At 44.2% G+C, this 18595-nt stretch overlaps 1 protein-coding gene across 2 annotated transcripts in view; it reads right to left on the reverse strand.

Moving 5' to 3' along the window:
- Positions 1-13168: 13168 nt before the first annotated feature.
- Positions 13169-18595, reverse strand: part of LOC146772280 (uncharacterized) — a 62162-nt gene continuing 56735 nt past the window's right edge. For both annotated transcript variants that reach the window (XM_085639966.1, XM_085639967.1), the window contains exons 9-11: positions 18237-18351; positions 14756-15374; positions 13169-13358 (exon numbers count right to left, since the gene is read on the reverse strand). In XM_085639966.1, coding sequence (XP_085496092.1) covers positions 14789-15374; positions 18237-18351 — 701 coding nt within the window. In that variant the 3' untranslated portion in view covers positions 13169-13358; positions 14756-14788. The remainder of the gene's footprint in view (positions 13359-14755; positions 15375-18236; positions 18352-18595) is intronic.

Consider the following 18595-nt stretch of genomic DNA (forward strand, 5'->3'; position numbering starts at 1 on the left):
TTTACTAAGCATTATTGCCTTGACAGTCAAGTCCAGAGATACGGCTTCTTTGGACGGTCTGTTCTCCATGACTTTCTGATGTGATGTTGGTTTGCAGACCCACCACCGGGGTTGGTATTGCTGGGGTATCTATTCTAAGGTAAGTAATCTATCACTATCGTGTTTCTTTCAGATGAACAAGTTACTGCTCTTCGGTAACGCTATATCTGTAAGAAACATTAGTAAGTAATAAATTCCTTACCGCCCCACCCATCCTCCCCGTTTTGCGAACTGATTTCTAGGGTTAAAGTCATCCCTTTCAGGGCACTAGTTTCAATGCACCAGTGGTCAGTATCTTGCATGGCTCTGCATTCCTGGTGCGGAAAGTCGTGTACAAAACTGATGTCAGCGCGCGAGGGAGCGTCTAAGTAGCTCCAGTGACGTTATCTCGGCGACTACGACGCCAGCGACGTACGCAGAGCCGCACGACTACGCCTACCAACGTGCAGGGGTACTGCTGACGAAAGCTTTCCGGATCCAGTCTGATGCCTGGCGGTAATCCTAAGGTAAGGAATCTATCACTAACTAATGTTTCTTACAGATATATTGTTACCGAAAGTAAGTAACTTGTTCATTCGTGGCATATGTATGTAGCTGTAGATACACATGCTGTGCATACTCCTTCCCTCTAGTGTTGGGCTCAAACATGTGCAACTTGTTTTTATTTGAAGAAGACTTTGAGTCACAAGAAATAGTCATTCCTTTTATTACTGGTAATGAGCATGTGCACTGGCTCCACTGTTGAGATTTGGGTTTTTTCACTGTTCGGTTCGACCATGTTTGAACAGAGCTCCGGGTCAAAGCTGCTCTGTGTTCCCTGTCAGCCGCCTTTGAACTTCTCAATAGCTGTAAGAAAAGATTCCTTTTTCAACAAAATCTTCAGCGTCGTTGCGACTTCCATGGGGCTCAGCAACTGGCTTCTTCTGCACCCCTTAGGGGCCCTTAACCTCCTACTTCGGTCCCCAAGAATGCAGTCATCGAAATGGAAACTAATCCTGTCCACTAACCCTGCCTAGTACTGCCCACAGTGTAGGATGAAGTACCCCTGGACATACCTCTATCAGGTTTGCAACCTATCTGGCCCCCTGAGAATGATCAGGCATCCTGAGTGCCCTGTCTCACCTTCTGCTCCCAAAAGACCATGCGGTACTGATGCGAATCGCATTTCGCTCTATGCACCATGGAACAGCCATAAGGGGATTATACCCCCAACCTCTTTGGATACCATGTCATCAAGGATAAAGAACAACCAGGACCCTGGGATGAGCAGGCTGCTAACTTCATCCCTGAGCCAAGCACACAATCCCAGTTGGAGACAGAGGAACATCAGGTTGTGTAAGTCCATCTGAAGAAGACGTTGAACATGAGTACAACCACCACTCCTCTGCCTTCATCCCAACACCGCTCTCAGGCCTAGCACTGGCCTTGAGGGGGATCAGGCATCAAGCCTAGAAGCCAAGTGCCAAGCTTCCGGAACGTCACTACCCAAAGGCCTTGGATGGCACTGACAAAAGGCTTCGGATCGAACACAGATCCAGCCTTCAGCACCAAAATTGCTTCCAAAGACTTAGCATCCGTGCCAACCAAAATTGCTTCCAAAGACTTAGCATCCGTGCCAACATTGCAGCGCCTGGAATCAACTCAAGTGTACTCATCTGACACCACGTCTGGCTTCAAGCCAGAAGTGCAACAGCAGCTGTTCAACCTGCTCTTCGATGACGAGGACTGCAGGTTGACTAAATGCTTGAGAAAATCGAGCAGGATACAACAAGGCCATGGGTGTGCTCCAAACACGTCCCCATGGTTACTTTTCAGGTCCCAGTACTGTGGAAGCGCCAGGTTCACCTCCCTGGGCGCCTCTGTCTACTTTTCTGCGGCAACACAGCCAGTAGACCGCTTCACAGGAATGTTTTGTTTCCTCAAAAAATTGTGGGAAAGCCAAAAGTCCAAAATATGCCTTCACTCATATAGTAGCAAGATTTCTGAAGTCGTGCATGGAAGTGTTGTGAAAGTCTGCCTGAGTGCAACTAGGCACATCTCATTCCATAACGGCAGGGATCATTAATCTGCCACCAGCTTTATCAAGGCCAGTTCCTAAGCCTTTTTAAAGGCGTTCATCACATCCATGACCAGTTGTAAATGAGCATCAGCAAAGTCTTCGCAGTGGGACGAACCTTTGAGCCAGGTAGCCTTCCAGGCTGTATGAGACAAGATCGGATCACAGTCGTCTTAATTTCTGGCTTCAAGGCTTTTTGACCCACACACCTGCAGCACCGTAAGAAGGCATTTGATTCCAATCCTTCTGATCAAGGTTGAGTTAACAAAACCATCAGACCCTGATTTTGTTTTTCAACCTGCTAAGAAATGGTAACGGAGACTTTGAAACTTGAGTCTTGCCTCTACAATTAGTATGTTGGATCTGGACTTTGTAGTTCTCAAGGGAAGCCTCAATGTCCCTGCTAGTCACCTTCTGGGGAACTGCCTGCTCCATTACCATTTTAGAGGTCTGTGTAAGGGTGATGTACGCCAAGTTTGTCCACCTCACTGTTGTCATCCTCATCTCCCAAAGAAAACAACAGCTCAGAAGTCTGGCCCAAAAATAAATTAAATCAGGTTAAAGTCATCAGTCTAGAAACCTCAGATTAGTTAGGAGTGTGGGATCGATGGCTATAGCTGGATCTGCGATTCCCATTTCTGACTGCACAGGAACCGAACCAGACATAAGTGAAGGCCATTTTGAGACTCCCATGTGCTCCACTGGGTACAGAGTAACGACCTGGCATGCCGATTACTAGAAGGTGCCACTTACTGGCACTGTAACGCAGTTCACGGCCCTCTCACTAAAAGACTCAAACCCGGGCCAGAATTGCTGGTGCTGTGAAGTGGGTCAGAGAAGGAGTTGGCTGGCCATGGTCACCCCCACTTTTTGCCTGGTATTCGAAGCAATTGAGACAGAAAGTGCACAGGGTTCCTGCTATCCGGATCCCCAGTGCCAGATCTCTTTCTCAAAAAGTGTGCAATTGTTACCTCAATTGGCAATACCTTTAGCACCCTCTGATAAGTCCCTAGTAAACAGTACGGAGGCCATGGAGTACTAAAGGGCTGAGAATACATTGTGCCACCTTAGGGCAGAGGTCTTCAAACCTTTGTATGTTGAGCCCCCAACTGAATTTTTTGAAATGTCGGGCCCCCCCACCACCTGACCGAAATCTCTGGAATCTTGTACACTACATAATTGACTGTCAGCCGCGTATCTCGGGCCATATCCGGCAAATAATGTTCAACGCAATAGGAGTTTAGTGGAACTGTAGGTTTGTGAGTGGGTGTGGTTAATGACAGGCTTATTACACAGCTCGAGATAAAATGTGTGCAAATTGTTTTTACTAGGATGCTTTGTTTTACACATGACAGATTAATAATAACACCACCAACATTAATGTGACGGGTGTGCCTGTTTTTCACCACAGAGACAGTCAATCTGTGGATGGATTTTTGCAACTGCCATCCTCATGTTGTGCTCCACATCCAGTCTTGAACGGCACTTAGTCTTTAATACCGCAAGTGCTGAGAACCCAATCTCACATAAATACGACGAGCTGAAAGGCAAGAGAGTTTTGATAGCAGTTTCTCTCAAAGCTGAATATCCTGCAGACATTTTCAGCCAAAACTCTCCCAGTGAGACTTTGCTGAAATGCATCTGCAGAGTGCGGTCACTTTGGAGATCAACGAGTTCCTCCTGCATATGAATCGGGAGATGGCTTGCCACCTCTGCCAGAAATGGTTGAAAGACCCAGTCATTGAAGTGATCGTTGTCCTCAGGAAAATACTTTTGCAAACTGTCCCTGAGAGATGTCAGGTGATTTTTTATTATCTCAGCAACACTTGGAAGTTCACACTCAGTCTCCGCAAGAGCATCTACTAAACATGGAAACTGCTCAAACAGGCCATCTTCAACTAGTCTTCTCCATAATTCAAGCTTCTTCTTGAATGCAGTTTTCATTCATGGTAAAAGAAGTCATTGCAGCGACAGATTCAGGGAATTTAATTTCTCAATGTCAGCAAGGTATGCTAGAAGCACAAGCCAGCATAATAGTTCTGCTTTGCAGGGGTCTAAACACAGAAGAAACCGCCGTCCTTAATTCGAAGATATGAGACAGCACTTTCCCCCTGGATAACCACTGCACTTCTGTATGAAACACCAAGCCATCATGCTCAGCTCCCATTTCTGCACATAAAATTGCAAATAGACGAGCTCTTGAGGGATGGGTCTTTATAAAATGTACTATTTTTATAGCAGAATTCAGCACATCCTCTAGTTCGCTGTCCATGTTTCGAACAGCAAGGGCTTCACGGTGTATCATACAATTAGTCCACAGAATATGTGGAGCCACTTTCAATACGTTAGCTTTTAGGCCAGCTCTAGCACCACACATTGAAGGAGCACCATCTGTGCAGATTCCAACACAGTTTTCCCATGTTATGCCATGGAGTTTCAGGACGTCATTGATAATGGCAAACAAATCGGATCCTGTTGCCTGCCCCTTGATTGGCTTGCAAAATAAAAATTCTTCTAATACTAGTGTTTCATGACAGTAACGAACATAAGCAATTAAATGGGCATCCTTTGACACATCAGTTGCTTCATCCAGCTGCAAAGCAAACAAACTTGATTTCAGCCGGGCTATGAGCTGTCCCTGGATATCTTCTGACATGTCAGAGATGCGGCAGCAAACTGTTGTGTCTGAAATGGGTATACTTTTGAACTTCTCTCCTGCTTTTTCACCAAGCATTGTCCTAGCTACGTCGAGCAATGCTGGGAGAATCACCGTTTTTCCATCTACAAAGGGCCTTTTGTTTTTGGCAATGTGGTATGCTACTTGGTATGAGGCTTTTAATCCATTTGCAGGAGTATTTGCCACATGTTTCACCGCTTCTTTCTGCTGAGTTATCTCTTGCAACTTCCTGGCAAAAAAAATCTCTGCTTTTTCCTGCTAGAGACCCATGTTTCGTTTCAAAGTGACCTCTTAATTTGGTTGGCTTCAAGCTGTCGTTAGCTAAGATCATGCCACAAACCACACACTGTGGTCTACTTTCTCCACTAACAGCAATGCAGGTGAAACCAATATCCAAATAGGAGGAATCCTATTTCCTTGTTTTTGCAGCTTTTCTCTCTCCATCTGTTTCAGCCTTTCGCTTGAGCACTCTACCATCTTTTGGGAGCAGAAAAATCTCCATATCAAATGCCTACTTACTAAGATACAAAATGTGAAGCTGCATGTTAATGAATAGTACATGGCTGCAATTTTACAGCTGCATGAGGTACAGGTGGTTTTTAACTTTGTAGATAAAAAAAATAATTCTTTAAAAAAAATCTTATGGTTTAAATAAAATACATTTGGATAAAAGTATCATTCTGTGGTAGGTGGATAAAAAGTAATTCCAGCTCATCCAGGCTTTAAGTAGGTGCTCCCAATATTGATCCAGTATGTACATGCTGTATACCACCGATGAGGCTCTGTAAGTTACTTGTTCAAAGGTTAGTGAGGGCAAACTTCAGCACTGCCCCTTCACCCATCATTCAAAAACAAACGCATACCTTCTTATTCACTTCCTCAGATGTTTCTACTGCTTGAATAGGAGTCCTCGGCCTAGCGATCAAGTAGCTTTTTCCCTTGCAATGAAGAGAAAATGTTTAAGAAATATTACTTGCATGTTCTCAGTATGTTTGCATGAGACACCATGAAAGCTCGCGAGATCAGAATCAGAGATGGGCAAGGGAGTGAATGGCATGCCTAGAAGTTACTTGCTGCCTTATCTTAAGGGCAAATAAAATACGCCGTGATCTGCACGATATTAGTTGAAGTGCTGATGGCTGGTAAGATAGCCATGATCTGCAAGTTAAAAATTTGATTTCTGGCAAGGCCACATTAGCAGTTCCTTCTTGCACTTTTGCATAGAATCCCAACTGGCACATGTGACTAATGTAATGTGCACTCTGCAGAGAAGCACAGGATTGGATGAGCATGCACTTAGAACAACTTTAGGACCCAGTGACGGGCACTGTGAGGAACACTGAACCGAACCGAATAGAACACTCGCATTAGGCATTAGCCAAGACTTGAGAATCCTACGGTAATTTACCTAGTACATCGTTGAAACCTCTTATTACAGAAACACCCGCCCTGAAGAAGCCCCAGGCCTATAGGCCATGTAGGGGGCGAAACACGTGTTGGCTGTGCCACCTCTTTCCTCATCCTTCATACCCACTCCTATGTGAGAGTGCAAATAAAGGACTTTTTCACCTCTGGATCAACTTGTTTTGAATTGGAATTTGTTCCTCCAAGAAGTAAAATATATCAATCTTGCCTAGACAAACCCTCAGAACTGTGAGAAACTTGCACTGCCTTTGATTCTCAACTTCGGAGGTCATAATTGTGGTTTTTGGACTGTTTAAGTATGGACGCATAATTTTCATGGAGCCCTGGCCTTTGCTCATACACCTTTGCAATATTACAGATGGATGACCAGGGCAAAAAAGCACTGGGGAAAATAACTTATTCTACTGCATCAAAAAGGGTTCATACAACATGTGCAGATGAATGGCATCTGGAACAGAACAAGGAGGGCTCCTGGGATACTCCGTACCGCCACTCTGTACCTTTTTAAAAAATTTGTATTAAAAATATAAATCTTTCCTATGCCAAAGCTAAGGCTCCATTGGTTAAGACACCACCTTGATATATTGGGAAAAATTAAAGGACGAAAATGAGGAGTGTGTTGTCTGATTGTAGGGTGCATTCCCAGACACTTGATGTCAGCATGTCATTTCCGGCAGCGTAGGATTTCACACATAAGTTAAACCAGCGCTATTATGGCATTAACCAGGGATCGAGGGTGGAGGAAATAAAGAACGTGCTGATCCTGCAACAAACTACCAGTTTTATGATTAGGGTTGCCTGCTCATTATTTTGATGTCCCAGCCGGTACAAAAATAAGCAGTCACGAAAGCGGTATTTTCAGCACTTATCTGTGCATACTTCGAACAGCAAATATAAACTGAAAGCACTTTAAATTGTGTTCTAGGGTGGCCTGAAAGATCCATGACTGAAAAGGAACAAAGACAGAAAATGAATACATACTTTGTTATTTATAACCCCTATTTAGTGCCAAGACAAGCAATTTGCAGGGTGTTCATACAACACATGGCTGGCATTTTTATTTTGGCAACTTGAAGCCCTTCTAGCCCTGTGGGTGTTGCCGCCGCCTGTGTAATTCTAAAAAAAACTACGTATTTTCCAGCTTGGCTGCTGCGCTCTTCTAAATGCAGCCCAAGTGCAACATTCGACACAATTGCCTGGGAGATCTATGTAATTGTTGAACTCCAGTACAGGAATATTTTAGAGAAAGTTAAACATTTCCCAAATATTTACAAACAGGTTTGAAATAGTGTACTTTAGCTTCTCTGTGCAGACCCAGGGGCTGCTGCCCTAAAGGTACCTCTGAATACATCCCCCTGGGATGGTGGTGCACCCCCCCTTGATTGATGAACTCTGAATTAAGTGTACCCTAACACCTCATTCCGCATGTCACACCATTGCCCCCAAATCTTTCGGTATTTCCATGTGTGGGACTCTTAAAGTCAATTGGTCTCCTGGGAAGTGCAGAGCTGCCAAGGTTTCAGATTGCTGTGCGTGACATTTTCATAATGTTAGTGTCTTATGAGTGACATTTCAACGACTATGACACTTTCTCTGAAGCAAAGAAGATGAGGGAAACATAAATATTATAAATCACACCCAGCTGAGCAAGGAGAAACTCTTAAGAAGTCACTGAACTAAAGTGTGCAACAGGACTCAATACTTCATGACTAGGTAAAGCACTTGGTACATGTTTCATTGAGACTTAGAAGTGGTCCTAAAATCTTACCAAATAAAACAATAAAAAACACTTCCAATTTTTGTTTGATTCTTGAAACCGCCTGTACTTAATGAGTGTCACAGATATGTGCGCTTTCCCACCATATATTTTTACAAGTCCCTTTGTGAAGCATAGGTTTGGATACCTGACCTAATGAAGAACCAACATCTTGAACAATCAGTGTTGAAACCCACAGCATTGACTTTCAACAAGGACAACAACATTATGTTTTGAGTCTTGGTGAGGCAGAGAACTGTGACCGTACCCCTAATAAGACTGCACATGTTGCTCACTCTGCACTGATTTCAATAGCCACAGGGCTCTGATCATGAAGACCAGTTTGCTCTGATTTTCCTTTAAAATTATTAGTCACCCTACATTAAATATTACGGCTGTATTACACTAAATATGAAGGCTACTCTGCACGAATGAGGATTCCCACTTTTCACTAATTTTCATGGTTATTTGTCTCTAGTTAGCATTTCCACTGTGAGACTGACATTAATTTACTATTAAAACGAAGCTCTCAACCAGCTCTGATTTTTCAGCAAGCATTGGAGTTACGGAATATACTTTTACGTTTTATCCCATACTTGCCATGCTAAAATCGAAATTACGAGTCCAAGAATGCAAAACTGTCTTGACTAAAATGGCAGGAATGGCCGATATGTTATGAATGACATGGAGGCTACTTGGAAGCTATTCAAAACAAACGTTTTCACCTCCGCTCAAATGGGCACGTAAAACTGCTTTGAAAATTGTGTGCAACAGCTGATAATCCCCAGTGGTTGCTACTGCTAACAGAAAGCCAAAACCAACATCATTACCAGCTCCACACCATCCCTTTGCAAACCATGCAATGATGTTGATTTTGGCTTTTTATTAGCAGTAGCAACCACTGGGGATTATCAAATAAAGATTTATAGATGAGGATAGTAGGTCTGCAGCCTCACACTCGGAAGTGGTCTAGCAGTTTCATGCAAAGCGTCTCACCTGAGAAAACACCAACATAAATCAATTTTAAAACAATTTAAAAGGATGGTTTCCTTGGACATTTTTCAAATAAAAAAAATAAAAATCAGTGACATGTTTAACACTCAAGAAAAAAATAATGATCGTTTGCATACTGATATGTGTAGTCCCTCCTTAATTGGAAAAGACAAACCAGATTGTGAGAAACACACAAGCACTGTACTCACTCTGGACATGGGACTGATCTCCAAAGTTCTTCAGCCTTCTTACTCTTTACCTCGAATAAGACTAGGAGCCTTGTAAGTGCTACAATAGCCTGCTTTCACATGCCAGACGTGCGCTATATGGCTGACAGTAAAAATATAGGCTTGGGTTTGCAAAGGCTGCACTGTGGGATGATGACATATGTAAGTGAAGAAATGAGCAATGTATGGGGTACCATTGCAGGGACCACGTTCAGGCTAGAAAACTTCCCTTCTGTAACATTCATGTGCCCTCCGCCTCAGACGCTGATATAATGAGTAGGCAAGGGACTTGTGCGAGCTGCGAGAGGAATCTGAACCACTGCAAATGAAAACTCTGGAGCGCCGTGAGTCAAAGTTCAAATGCAATTGGAGCTAATTAGACCTATGTGCAGGCACAGAATACAAATTTAAGAAGGTGGTTTGAGTGAGAATATGGTTGAGCACTTTATCGAAAATCCAAGCTTATGGTAAGCGAATCAGGAAATATATCGGTTAAGATATTTACACTTACAAAATCAAATTACAAGCAATAACATGCTCACATTTTAAAACAAGCCTCAAACACTTCTCCATAGAATTCCGCCACTGCTCCTCAAGAATGCTGAATTTCTCTGCCATGTCGGCCGTCTCCTGCCTGACCGAACAAATTCCTGGGTCCAGTATAAACCAGTGCAGCCAATCAGCAGGACGAATGCTCACTCTGCCCTTGATGGGAACATGATTCACAACACCACAACATACTAATTCAAGGCTGTGGTGTGCGTAAGGGGGAATCCTCTGCAGCAGCGGAGGAAGTGTTAAGGAACATAGCGAACTGGGCGCATCAATAGTAGCCATCGAGGTGATTTATATACAACTGAAAAAGTGCAGGCCAGCACTGAAACCCGACAGCACAGAACGGTTCCAGCGTGGGTGAATGATCACCACGTTGCAGGACGGCCCTGTAGCACCCAGGAAATAAGTGCACCACCCACCCCTCCTCCCCCTGCACCTGCCCTGCGGAAGGAAAGTCTTGAGGCTAGACTGCTTACCGGCAGTGCAGCAATGCACAGATAAAGCGCTGTGCGCGAGAATGCTTTTAGGCGGCCAATGTGTTCAAAACCTCCGTTACGGCCGAATATCAGCCTAACATCCCCCTCCCCCCCCCCCCCTTCGAGAAAGCCCTCCTACCTGTGCAGATTTCTGGAGTCCTTCACAACAAAACGACGGGAAAATGTAGGAAAGCCTTCACAGGAAACCAGGGAAAAAAGGCAGCAAACGTGAAATGCAGGAAGCTTTATGCCTGCAAATTTCGCGGCACTTCCTGGAATCTCAGCTGCTGACCCCCTCATTGGTGAAACGTCACTGGTGACGTTCCTGCGTGCTGATTGGAGAAAGCTGGAGCAGCAGCCAATCAAAAATTCTCATTCGAAATGGGTGATAACTTGCGAGGTGGGACGCGGAAAAACAAGACAACAAAGGTAAGATTTTTGGGTGGAGTGCGCCCCCCCTACCCCCCCCCCCCCCCCCCCCCCCCCCATGGACGGTGGCACGCCCCACAGATTGAAGAACACTGCCTTAGGGGATCCCTTACCAAACTCATGCAGACTAATTGCAAGCTGCATGTCTTGGTGACGAAAGGGAAAACACGACCTGACACACACCCTTGTGTGCCATGCCTGCCGACTGCACGCAGTACAGGTAAGTCACCCTTACAGCAGGCATTACAGCCCTAATGCAGGGAGCATGCTACTACATGTGTGGGCATAACTGCATGAGCAGATATGCCCCTGTGCTGGCCAGTTCTATTACTGCCAGTATAAGTGAACAGGAAAGCCATTTCAGGTACATGTGCTGGACACTGGTCAAAAATGAGTTCCACAGCTACATAATGGCTTCGGATTCACTCAAACCATAGATGTTTGTTATCAAACATATTGTATTAATAAACCCACACTGATTCCAATGATGGATTTATGAATACATGCACACAGAGCACATCTTAGAGGTGGCCCCTGAAAATCAACCAACTACTAGTGGGCTGACTGGCTAGTTCTGACCAGCCTGTCACCACAGGCTGGTTTCCGACGCCCCTCTCTCAGGAGGTCAGGAACAAAGCCAGCTCTGGCAGAAGGTGTTTTACACCAACTCCAGCAGGATGACCGTAAATTAGCATTCCAAGGCAGGGAGCTTCAAAGATCTCACAGCCTCTGGTATGCAATACTGGCTTCAGTCAGAGGCGGGGGGGGGGGAGGGGCATGAGCCCATTTGGTGCCTGGATAGATGTGAAAATTAGTAGTCAGTGAGGCGTGTTCCCCCTTAGACTAGTTCCACCCCTAAGATGTCTACCTGATGTGAACACATAAATTTGAAGTCAGTCATCTCGGAGATGGCAGAATTGGGAACTCTGAGACAGGGCTATGCGCACTGGCTACTACCATACACCCCCCATAAATCTAGTATTCAGGAGAACGCCTGGCACCAGGAAATCAAATCCTGCCGACCTGAAAGGAGGACACTGTGGAGCCGCAAGAACAGAGGAGCAGAAACCGAATTGGCGCCAACCCTGCCAGCCTGCTGTCACCCACAATTGCACCAAAGACTCGTCCTGCAGCTGCTGTACCTCCAAAAGCCTGGAAGGACTGCCATGCCTTCACCCAAGACCTCCGGTGGAGTAGCAGAGCTGCTCCCTTGCATCTATACAAGGAAAACTGCGAGTACTCTGGACAGCTGAAAATCCAACACCAGAAAGCACCTCTGCCTCCTAGCTTGAGTCGAAGTGGGCCAATTGTGCTAGCGTGGTCCCCAGACCCTCCAGGGACTAAGCACACCTTGTTTTTGCCAACAGTGGACTTTCCACCACCTCCTGTAGCCTCTTTGTGCTGGCTTAGTCTACCACGAGTGTCTTCTGTCCTGAAAACCAGAGACCCCTGTCCTCAGCAGAAGTGGACCAATGGTGTCCCTACATCCCCGGGCATTGTGAGACCTGAACCCCTTGCTGATTCAGCAGAACTGGTCCCCCAGTCCCAGCTTGCAGGCTCCTTGTGACCAGACCAAACCCCATAGACTTACATGAGGCACCCAAAGCTGAAAAGCACCTCTACACCGGTTGCCCCAGTGCTGTCTGCAGTGACCTGTTGGTGCTGCCTTGGACCTTGCCACATACTCATCTTCGGTCCTGTAAGCTGTTGTGAAGTACCTGTTTTTCTTTCCTCCATAGGATAACATTACTGCTCCCTAAATTGCACTGTTGATTTTTTTTAAACTGTAAGAACTTATACCTCGAAACGTACTTACCTGATTTTGATGCCTAAAGTTATATAAAGGTAAGTGGTATTTTTAGAAATTGGTGTGCATCTCCTCATTGAATCATGTGCATCATGCGATTGTGTGTATGCTGTAGATGTCTAACACTCCTCTCTGATGAGCCTCGGGCTGCTCGACCTCACTGCCCCCTAAGAGATCACCTTGGGATTGCTAGAGCACGCACCTGTTCAATTGTAAGGGATACTGGGACTGTATACCTCTTTTTGGTATACTATATAAAGAGCCAGTTTCCTACAGGTAGTAAGACCTAGTGTGAGATCACTCACTACACCGATCATGACATTCTTCTCTGGTTGAGATCATCAGTGACATTCATTTGACCCTTTCTGGCGTAACTGAAGGAATCAGCGTAACTTGACATGGTTTACTCGGTGAGACCTATTTAGACTGAACTACACGACCCTTTTTGTTTATTTTAGGCATGTACTACATATCCATGCTATCTCAGAACAATTCATTGCAAAAGGGAATTATGTATTTCTATTCCTATCAATTGGACAATGAAATATAGCTTTTTGAGATGGAAGTCCAGTAAAACATAAGCGAAAGCTGTAGGTGTTCTTTGACTGCAGATGGCTGAGGAGCAATAGATTAATTCAGTGATGCTCTTTTATTCACATTAACTGGTTTCCTAGAAATGCAATCGTCATTATAGAATGGTGTGTTTAAATTGAATGCACAGACATAGGTTTTTGTGTTTTCAGCTTTATTAAAACCATGCATTGCCACACAATGACTACTCCAGGGGTATTGTCAATGTAGAACAAACAGATACAAAACAAGCTGTTCAAATATAACATTGGGGTTCAAACCAAAGTCTACGTACAGGACTGGCAGAAATTCAGATTTTTCAAGGGTTCATTCTTCACGGAAGAGATCCTGCAGCAAAAACAAAGCCATCTGTTTAAGTTATTTGCATGTACACGTGATTTCATATCACTGCTTTATATTAAGTCATGCCCCATTCTTCATGAGATGTTTGCAAAAACACAGGCACTATAGTGTGACCACACTACTACTGGCAGATTAATTTAACAATCTGCCGGTGCTTTGTAGGGAACCCAGTTTCTATGGAAAGGATGTTTGCCTTGTCACACTGAAATGTTAACTCCCACAAAATACGGAAACCGAAGATGTGATGTTCGGACACATATCCTCTCCGCCGTCCTTACTTTTGAAAAGTGCCCTCATACATTCCATGCGTCCAGTTCTTCCCCACGACAGATAGTAAGGTGCTAGTAGGAGACAACATGACGCAGCCAAGAGAGGGTGCAATACTCCCAAGTTTCATCAAACAAAAGTCATGGGTCTATTACATCTGGACAAGAGAAAGTCAGTTGAGCTTGGGTGGAGAGCAATCAAAAATCCCCATGTTGGTGGAAAGGAATAAAGATAATGAAAAGTATTTCACCCTGCCTCAATCGCTGAGGTGCTCCACCCCTTCCCAATATAAAGATCTAAAAATTTGGGAGCCCCTTTTTTGATGCAAAATATGACACTGGTCCCACACATCAATTCTAGTAGACATTATAAGGTTGTCAGCACTGCTGCCTGGTCCGTGCTTCAAAATATTGATTTTGAAAAGAAAATAATTAATGGGGGTACCAGTTTTTTCTTCAGTGAATCTACATCATCACATTCAGATAAAATGCTGCAGAATCATTTAAAACTGAATTGATTTTAAACTATTTTTATGTTTGTGTATCATTATAATAGGCTGATGGGTGCTTCAGCGCACTCGGCAAATGTGAGCTGAGGCAGGCTACGGCTTGTAGCACTTGGTCAAGGCCATGAGCTTTGAGGAAGAGTTGGGTCTTCTGATAATTTGGAAAGATTTGAGTTTCTCCACCAGGTGACGGTAAACAGATCTAAATATATCTTCATTTATGGAAAACACCGTATTCCATTTTTAGATTGTTCTTTTTGAATCAACAGTTATTAACAATATCTTACTTTTTGCACAGAGCCCTGCCGAGAGTCTATTCTGGCTTAAACCCAATTTCTACTTGAGGTCTGGAAACTCCTCTTCAGACAAAAGTGAAATGTGAGACATGAGCTCCGAAGATCGACACAAAGCAATACTGGATGCCTGGGCTTTAGGCTGCTACCTTGAGCGTGAGGCATGGGATCACAGGGCAGAAGGCTTGGAACATTTTAACTTGGGAGAGGGGTCGAGGCTTTGGCTATTGCATATGAAGGGGTAAGGCATGTAATCTCAAGATACAAGTCCTGAGGGGAAAGTGGTTGAGGAGACGGATATTATAATTAAGACTTACAGTTTTGGCGCACAGATCGTTGACACTTCAAAATCACGGGTTTTCAGAATCTTCGTCATCTGAGCAACAGCTAACCATAATAGAGTAGTCTGGTTCAGGCTCTGGGGGCTCAGAGCTCTGGGACACTTCCTGTACAGCCTCCAAAGGCTGTTGTGCTGGCTGCACCGGCTCAGCAGGTTGCGGCAAAATCTCTACAGGTTTAGAGCCCTGTGGTGCAGGCGGTGTAGGGTTAGAGCCCTGTGGTGCAGGCGGTGTAGGGTTAGACCGCTTTGGTGCATGCGGTGTAGGGTTAGACCGCTTTGGTGCATGCGGTGTAGGGTTAGACCGCTGTGGTGCAGGCGGTGTAGGGTTAGACCGCTGTGGTGCAGGCGGTGTAGGGTTAGACCGCTGTGGAGCAGGCTCAACAATAAAACAGTCTGGATCAGTGTCTTGCGATACCAGAGGCTTAACATCTGGAGGTGTGGGATCTGGGTATTTTGAAGTCTGTGATTCAAAATCCTGAAGTGCAGCTTTTCCAAGGTTGTCGGCTTTCACAGGATCAGGCCTCCACTTGTGGTAGAATTCTGTGTACTTCTTGTGAAAAAATTTATACGCTGAACTACATTTGTCATTCAAAAACCTGTGGAGCAAACAAAATGGAAAATATTTAGCTACAAAAATTCTATATTATATGTACACTTTGATTTCACAGTAGAAGGGCAGGAAGAAGTGTGTAGTGAGGAGCAGTGGCACCTTTATGTCCCACTATGGGGGAGTGAGTGGTCTTTCGACTGCCTAAAGGGAACCCATGGTGTATGGCGCACGCCAGGCAGAAAAGTTGTTCAAGTGATTCTGACACTGCTCAATTCATCCCTGCATTTAAGGGATATTTTGTTCGATTGGGAATCTGTGAGCAGACATCCCCAGTGTATGCGACAGGGACTCCCTTGAACAAATGATCCTCAGTTTCTGGGCGACTCCGCTCAACTGATTCCTACACATCATGATCCCAGTATGTCAGGGAGGGCTGCTGTTTTGGTAACCTCTGCATCTTTAAAAAAAATAATCTTTCTCTTCAGTGTAGGCTAGCCTGAAAAATAATCTCAAATATTTCACATTAACCTACCATAAGATCACCTGGACCCTCAACTATGAAGAGGGGATGGTTTTGCATGTGCACTGAAACTAAAAGAAAAATCGCACCACCTTCAGAAAAGACATAACAAGCCAAATCCAAAACGTGTTACCTTCTCAAATGTTGCGCAGCATCGGCCAGAAGAAATCTTTTATGCTGATACTGTGCAGCATTGCCAAAAAAAAGGTGAGATGATGTGAACCTGCACTTGCGCAACATAACGCTATAGCTGCTGTCATTCCATATGTGGCTGCATGTGTGATGACGTGCATGCATTCATCATCATGTATGTGCTTGCATACAGAATGAATGTTTTTTTAATATACTGTTCAAAGATGGTGGATGCCGCTTGGAAAAGTAAATTAAAAATATTTTTTACGCATTCTTGAAAATGCGGAAGCCTGGCAGTAAATGACAGCTGCCAATTCCCGGGAAAAATATGAAAAAGAAGATTGACTGGACTAGGACAGGTGTCAATGCTGGGTGGTGAGAGCAATAGGAAGGGGGTAGAGGAGCGGGGGGAAAATACATTTAAAACAATTTTTTTTTAAAGAGTAGGCTAGACAGAGTGACACAGGACGTCTAGTTGAGGGGGAAAAGCAGAACATATGGGAGAGCGCAAGAAAACATAGGCGCTCTCATGGAATGCTAAAAGAAAAAGGTAGCTGCTTGAATGTGAGCAGTGAAAGGACACAAGTCACTCAGTCAAAAGGATGGTGAAGAAGTTATGCTCCAGTGGAGGGACTAACACAAGAAGGGAAGGTATTGAATAAGATCAAGACAGAGTGACGAGAAAGCTAACCAATGGTATGCAATGGGATAGCTCTAAGCCCACTGTACGCTTCTGGTACTGTCCACAACAGGTCTTTCGACAACAGACAGCCATCTTTTCACTGGTCTCTTGAGTATGGCGAAAGGTTTTCATACCAGAGACAGGTTTTCCACCTGCTCCACTATCGAACTGCATTCAGGCACCTAAGATGGTGATGGACCAGCTACCAACTCAAGCCTGACCGTCTTTGGCTGCACCAGCACTGTGAAGACCACCATAAAAACCAAGGAAGACACTCGGGGAACGCCCATGAAGACGCCCCCACGTACTGCGAGAAAGCTCCCAACATGTTGCACATACTTCTAATGTCGTACTGGCAACATGGCTCCACTTTAGAAGTGTACTGCCTGTCCCAAATATGGGATATGGTATGATATATGGGTAATACCATCATGCTGAAAAGAAGGTGCAACTATTGCTACAGTTTTCTTCCCTTAGGTGGCAGACAAACATGGGGCAATCTATGGTTATCTAAGGCACACCTTCTGGTTATATAGGGGGGGGGGGGGGAGGGAATCCCTGCATCACCAACTTCCTGAACATCTGCCAACAATGCCTATGTGTTGGGCATCTACCAATAAGAATAATGCCAGACATATTCAACATCTGATGCCAAAAAGAAATGAAGCAGTTTGTCACTTGAGTCCCATAAATGTTTTTTGGCAGCTCTTCCTTTATGGTCCGAGTGTTCAGCATCATCCTGCCTTATAAGAATGTTCACCTTTTTTTGCTTTTAATTGTAAACTAAAGGGAAAGTATTTATCTTGAAGCTTCTGAATAAACTCCTCGCAACCAGCTTTAATGGGAGGTGAATGAGGCAGCTGGATTGTTGGCGGTCTTTAGACGTGGGACCTTGTCTAAGCAACTTAAGATAAGCTGCACTGGTTACTAGTGCGCGCAAGAGCACAAAGTGCTCCAGATTGCTCACATAGCCTTTTACTTTGTAATATAATGGTGAGGAAATGTGAGTACATGATAAGGGAAAAAATACAACATTTCTTGTCAGTTGTCAATAACCAATTACAAAGAACGATTTCCTTGAAGACATGCAATTGTCAATCTCAAAATAAAAACGGAAAAAAACCGCAATCATTTCAAGAAACAGTTGCGGTGGTGCTCAGACGCAACCCAGTTTTTTCTCATTTCTGAAGTGTTCTCCTACAGTGTGGCTAGGCAATTGTTACTTTTCAAATCCTTTCTCCCTTGGGATTACTCTATTTTTAGTTTGACAAATTGTCACTATTTTTTTAAAATGTATTGCAAAATGAATGTTAATCAAGAAATGGCATATGCCAAAGTTTATCTACTAAAGAGTGCCTTCCCCGCTATATGCCATATAACCATCTTTTCAAACCTGACCGGTCTACGTTCTCCAGCGAGACAAACACCCTGGGCTCCCTCCCACCAGAGACTTCCACCAACTGAACATCTAATCTGTCCTAAAATGTCACCACGAGGAGGGGGGAACTATGTTTGTTGGGTTGGAGCGGAGCAACACAGATGCTTGGCACAAGAAGATTGTCTCAAATACTTACCAGAACTCTGGGTTTTTGGAGAGCACGTTTAAATTAAAGCCGCCTTCAATACTGGGCCCAACTTCAACAATAAACCGAGCCAAATTTTCTGCAGTTTCTTTGGTTCTGGCATCAACTGTGAGGAATGAAAAAAAATATACTGGTTAACAGTTCTAAAAAAAATATATATGTGTATATTAATTATTACCGTCCTCCAAAAGTTCACTGCAGCACTTATCTTGAAAGAAAAAAAAACAATGCAATCCTATGCCTACCCATCACCTTGAAAAATGTTGGCTTTTACCCATGCCAGTAGAACCTACTAAATGTATAAAATGTAGTGATACATGTTACTTCTGCTTAAGATTAACAATCTTAAA

The sequence above is a fragment of the Triturus cristatus genome, chromosome 12 (genome assembly GCF_964204655.1).
Source record: "Triturus cristatus chromosome 12, aTriCri1.1, whole genome shotgun sequence".
NCBI classification, from domain to species: domain Eukaryota; kingdom Metazoa; phylum Chordata; class Amphibia; order Caudata; family Salamandridae; genus Triturus; species Triturus cristatus.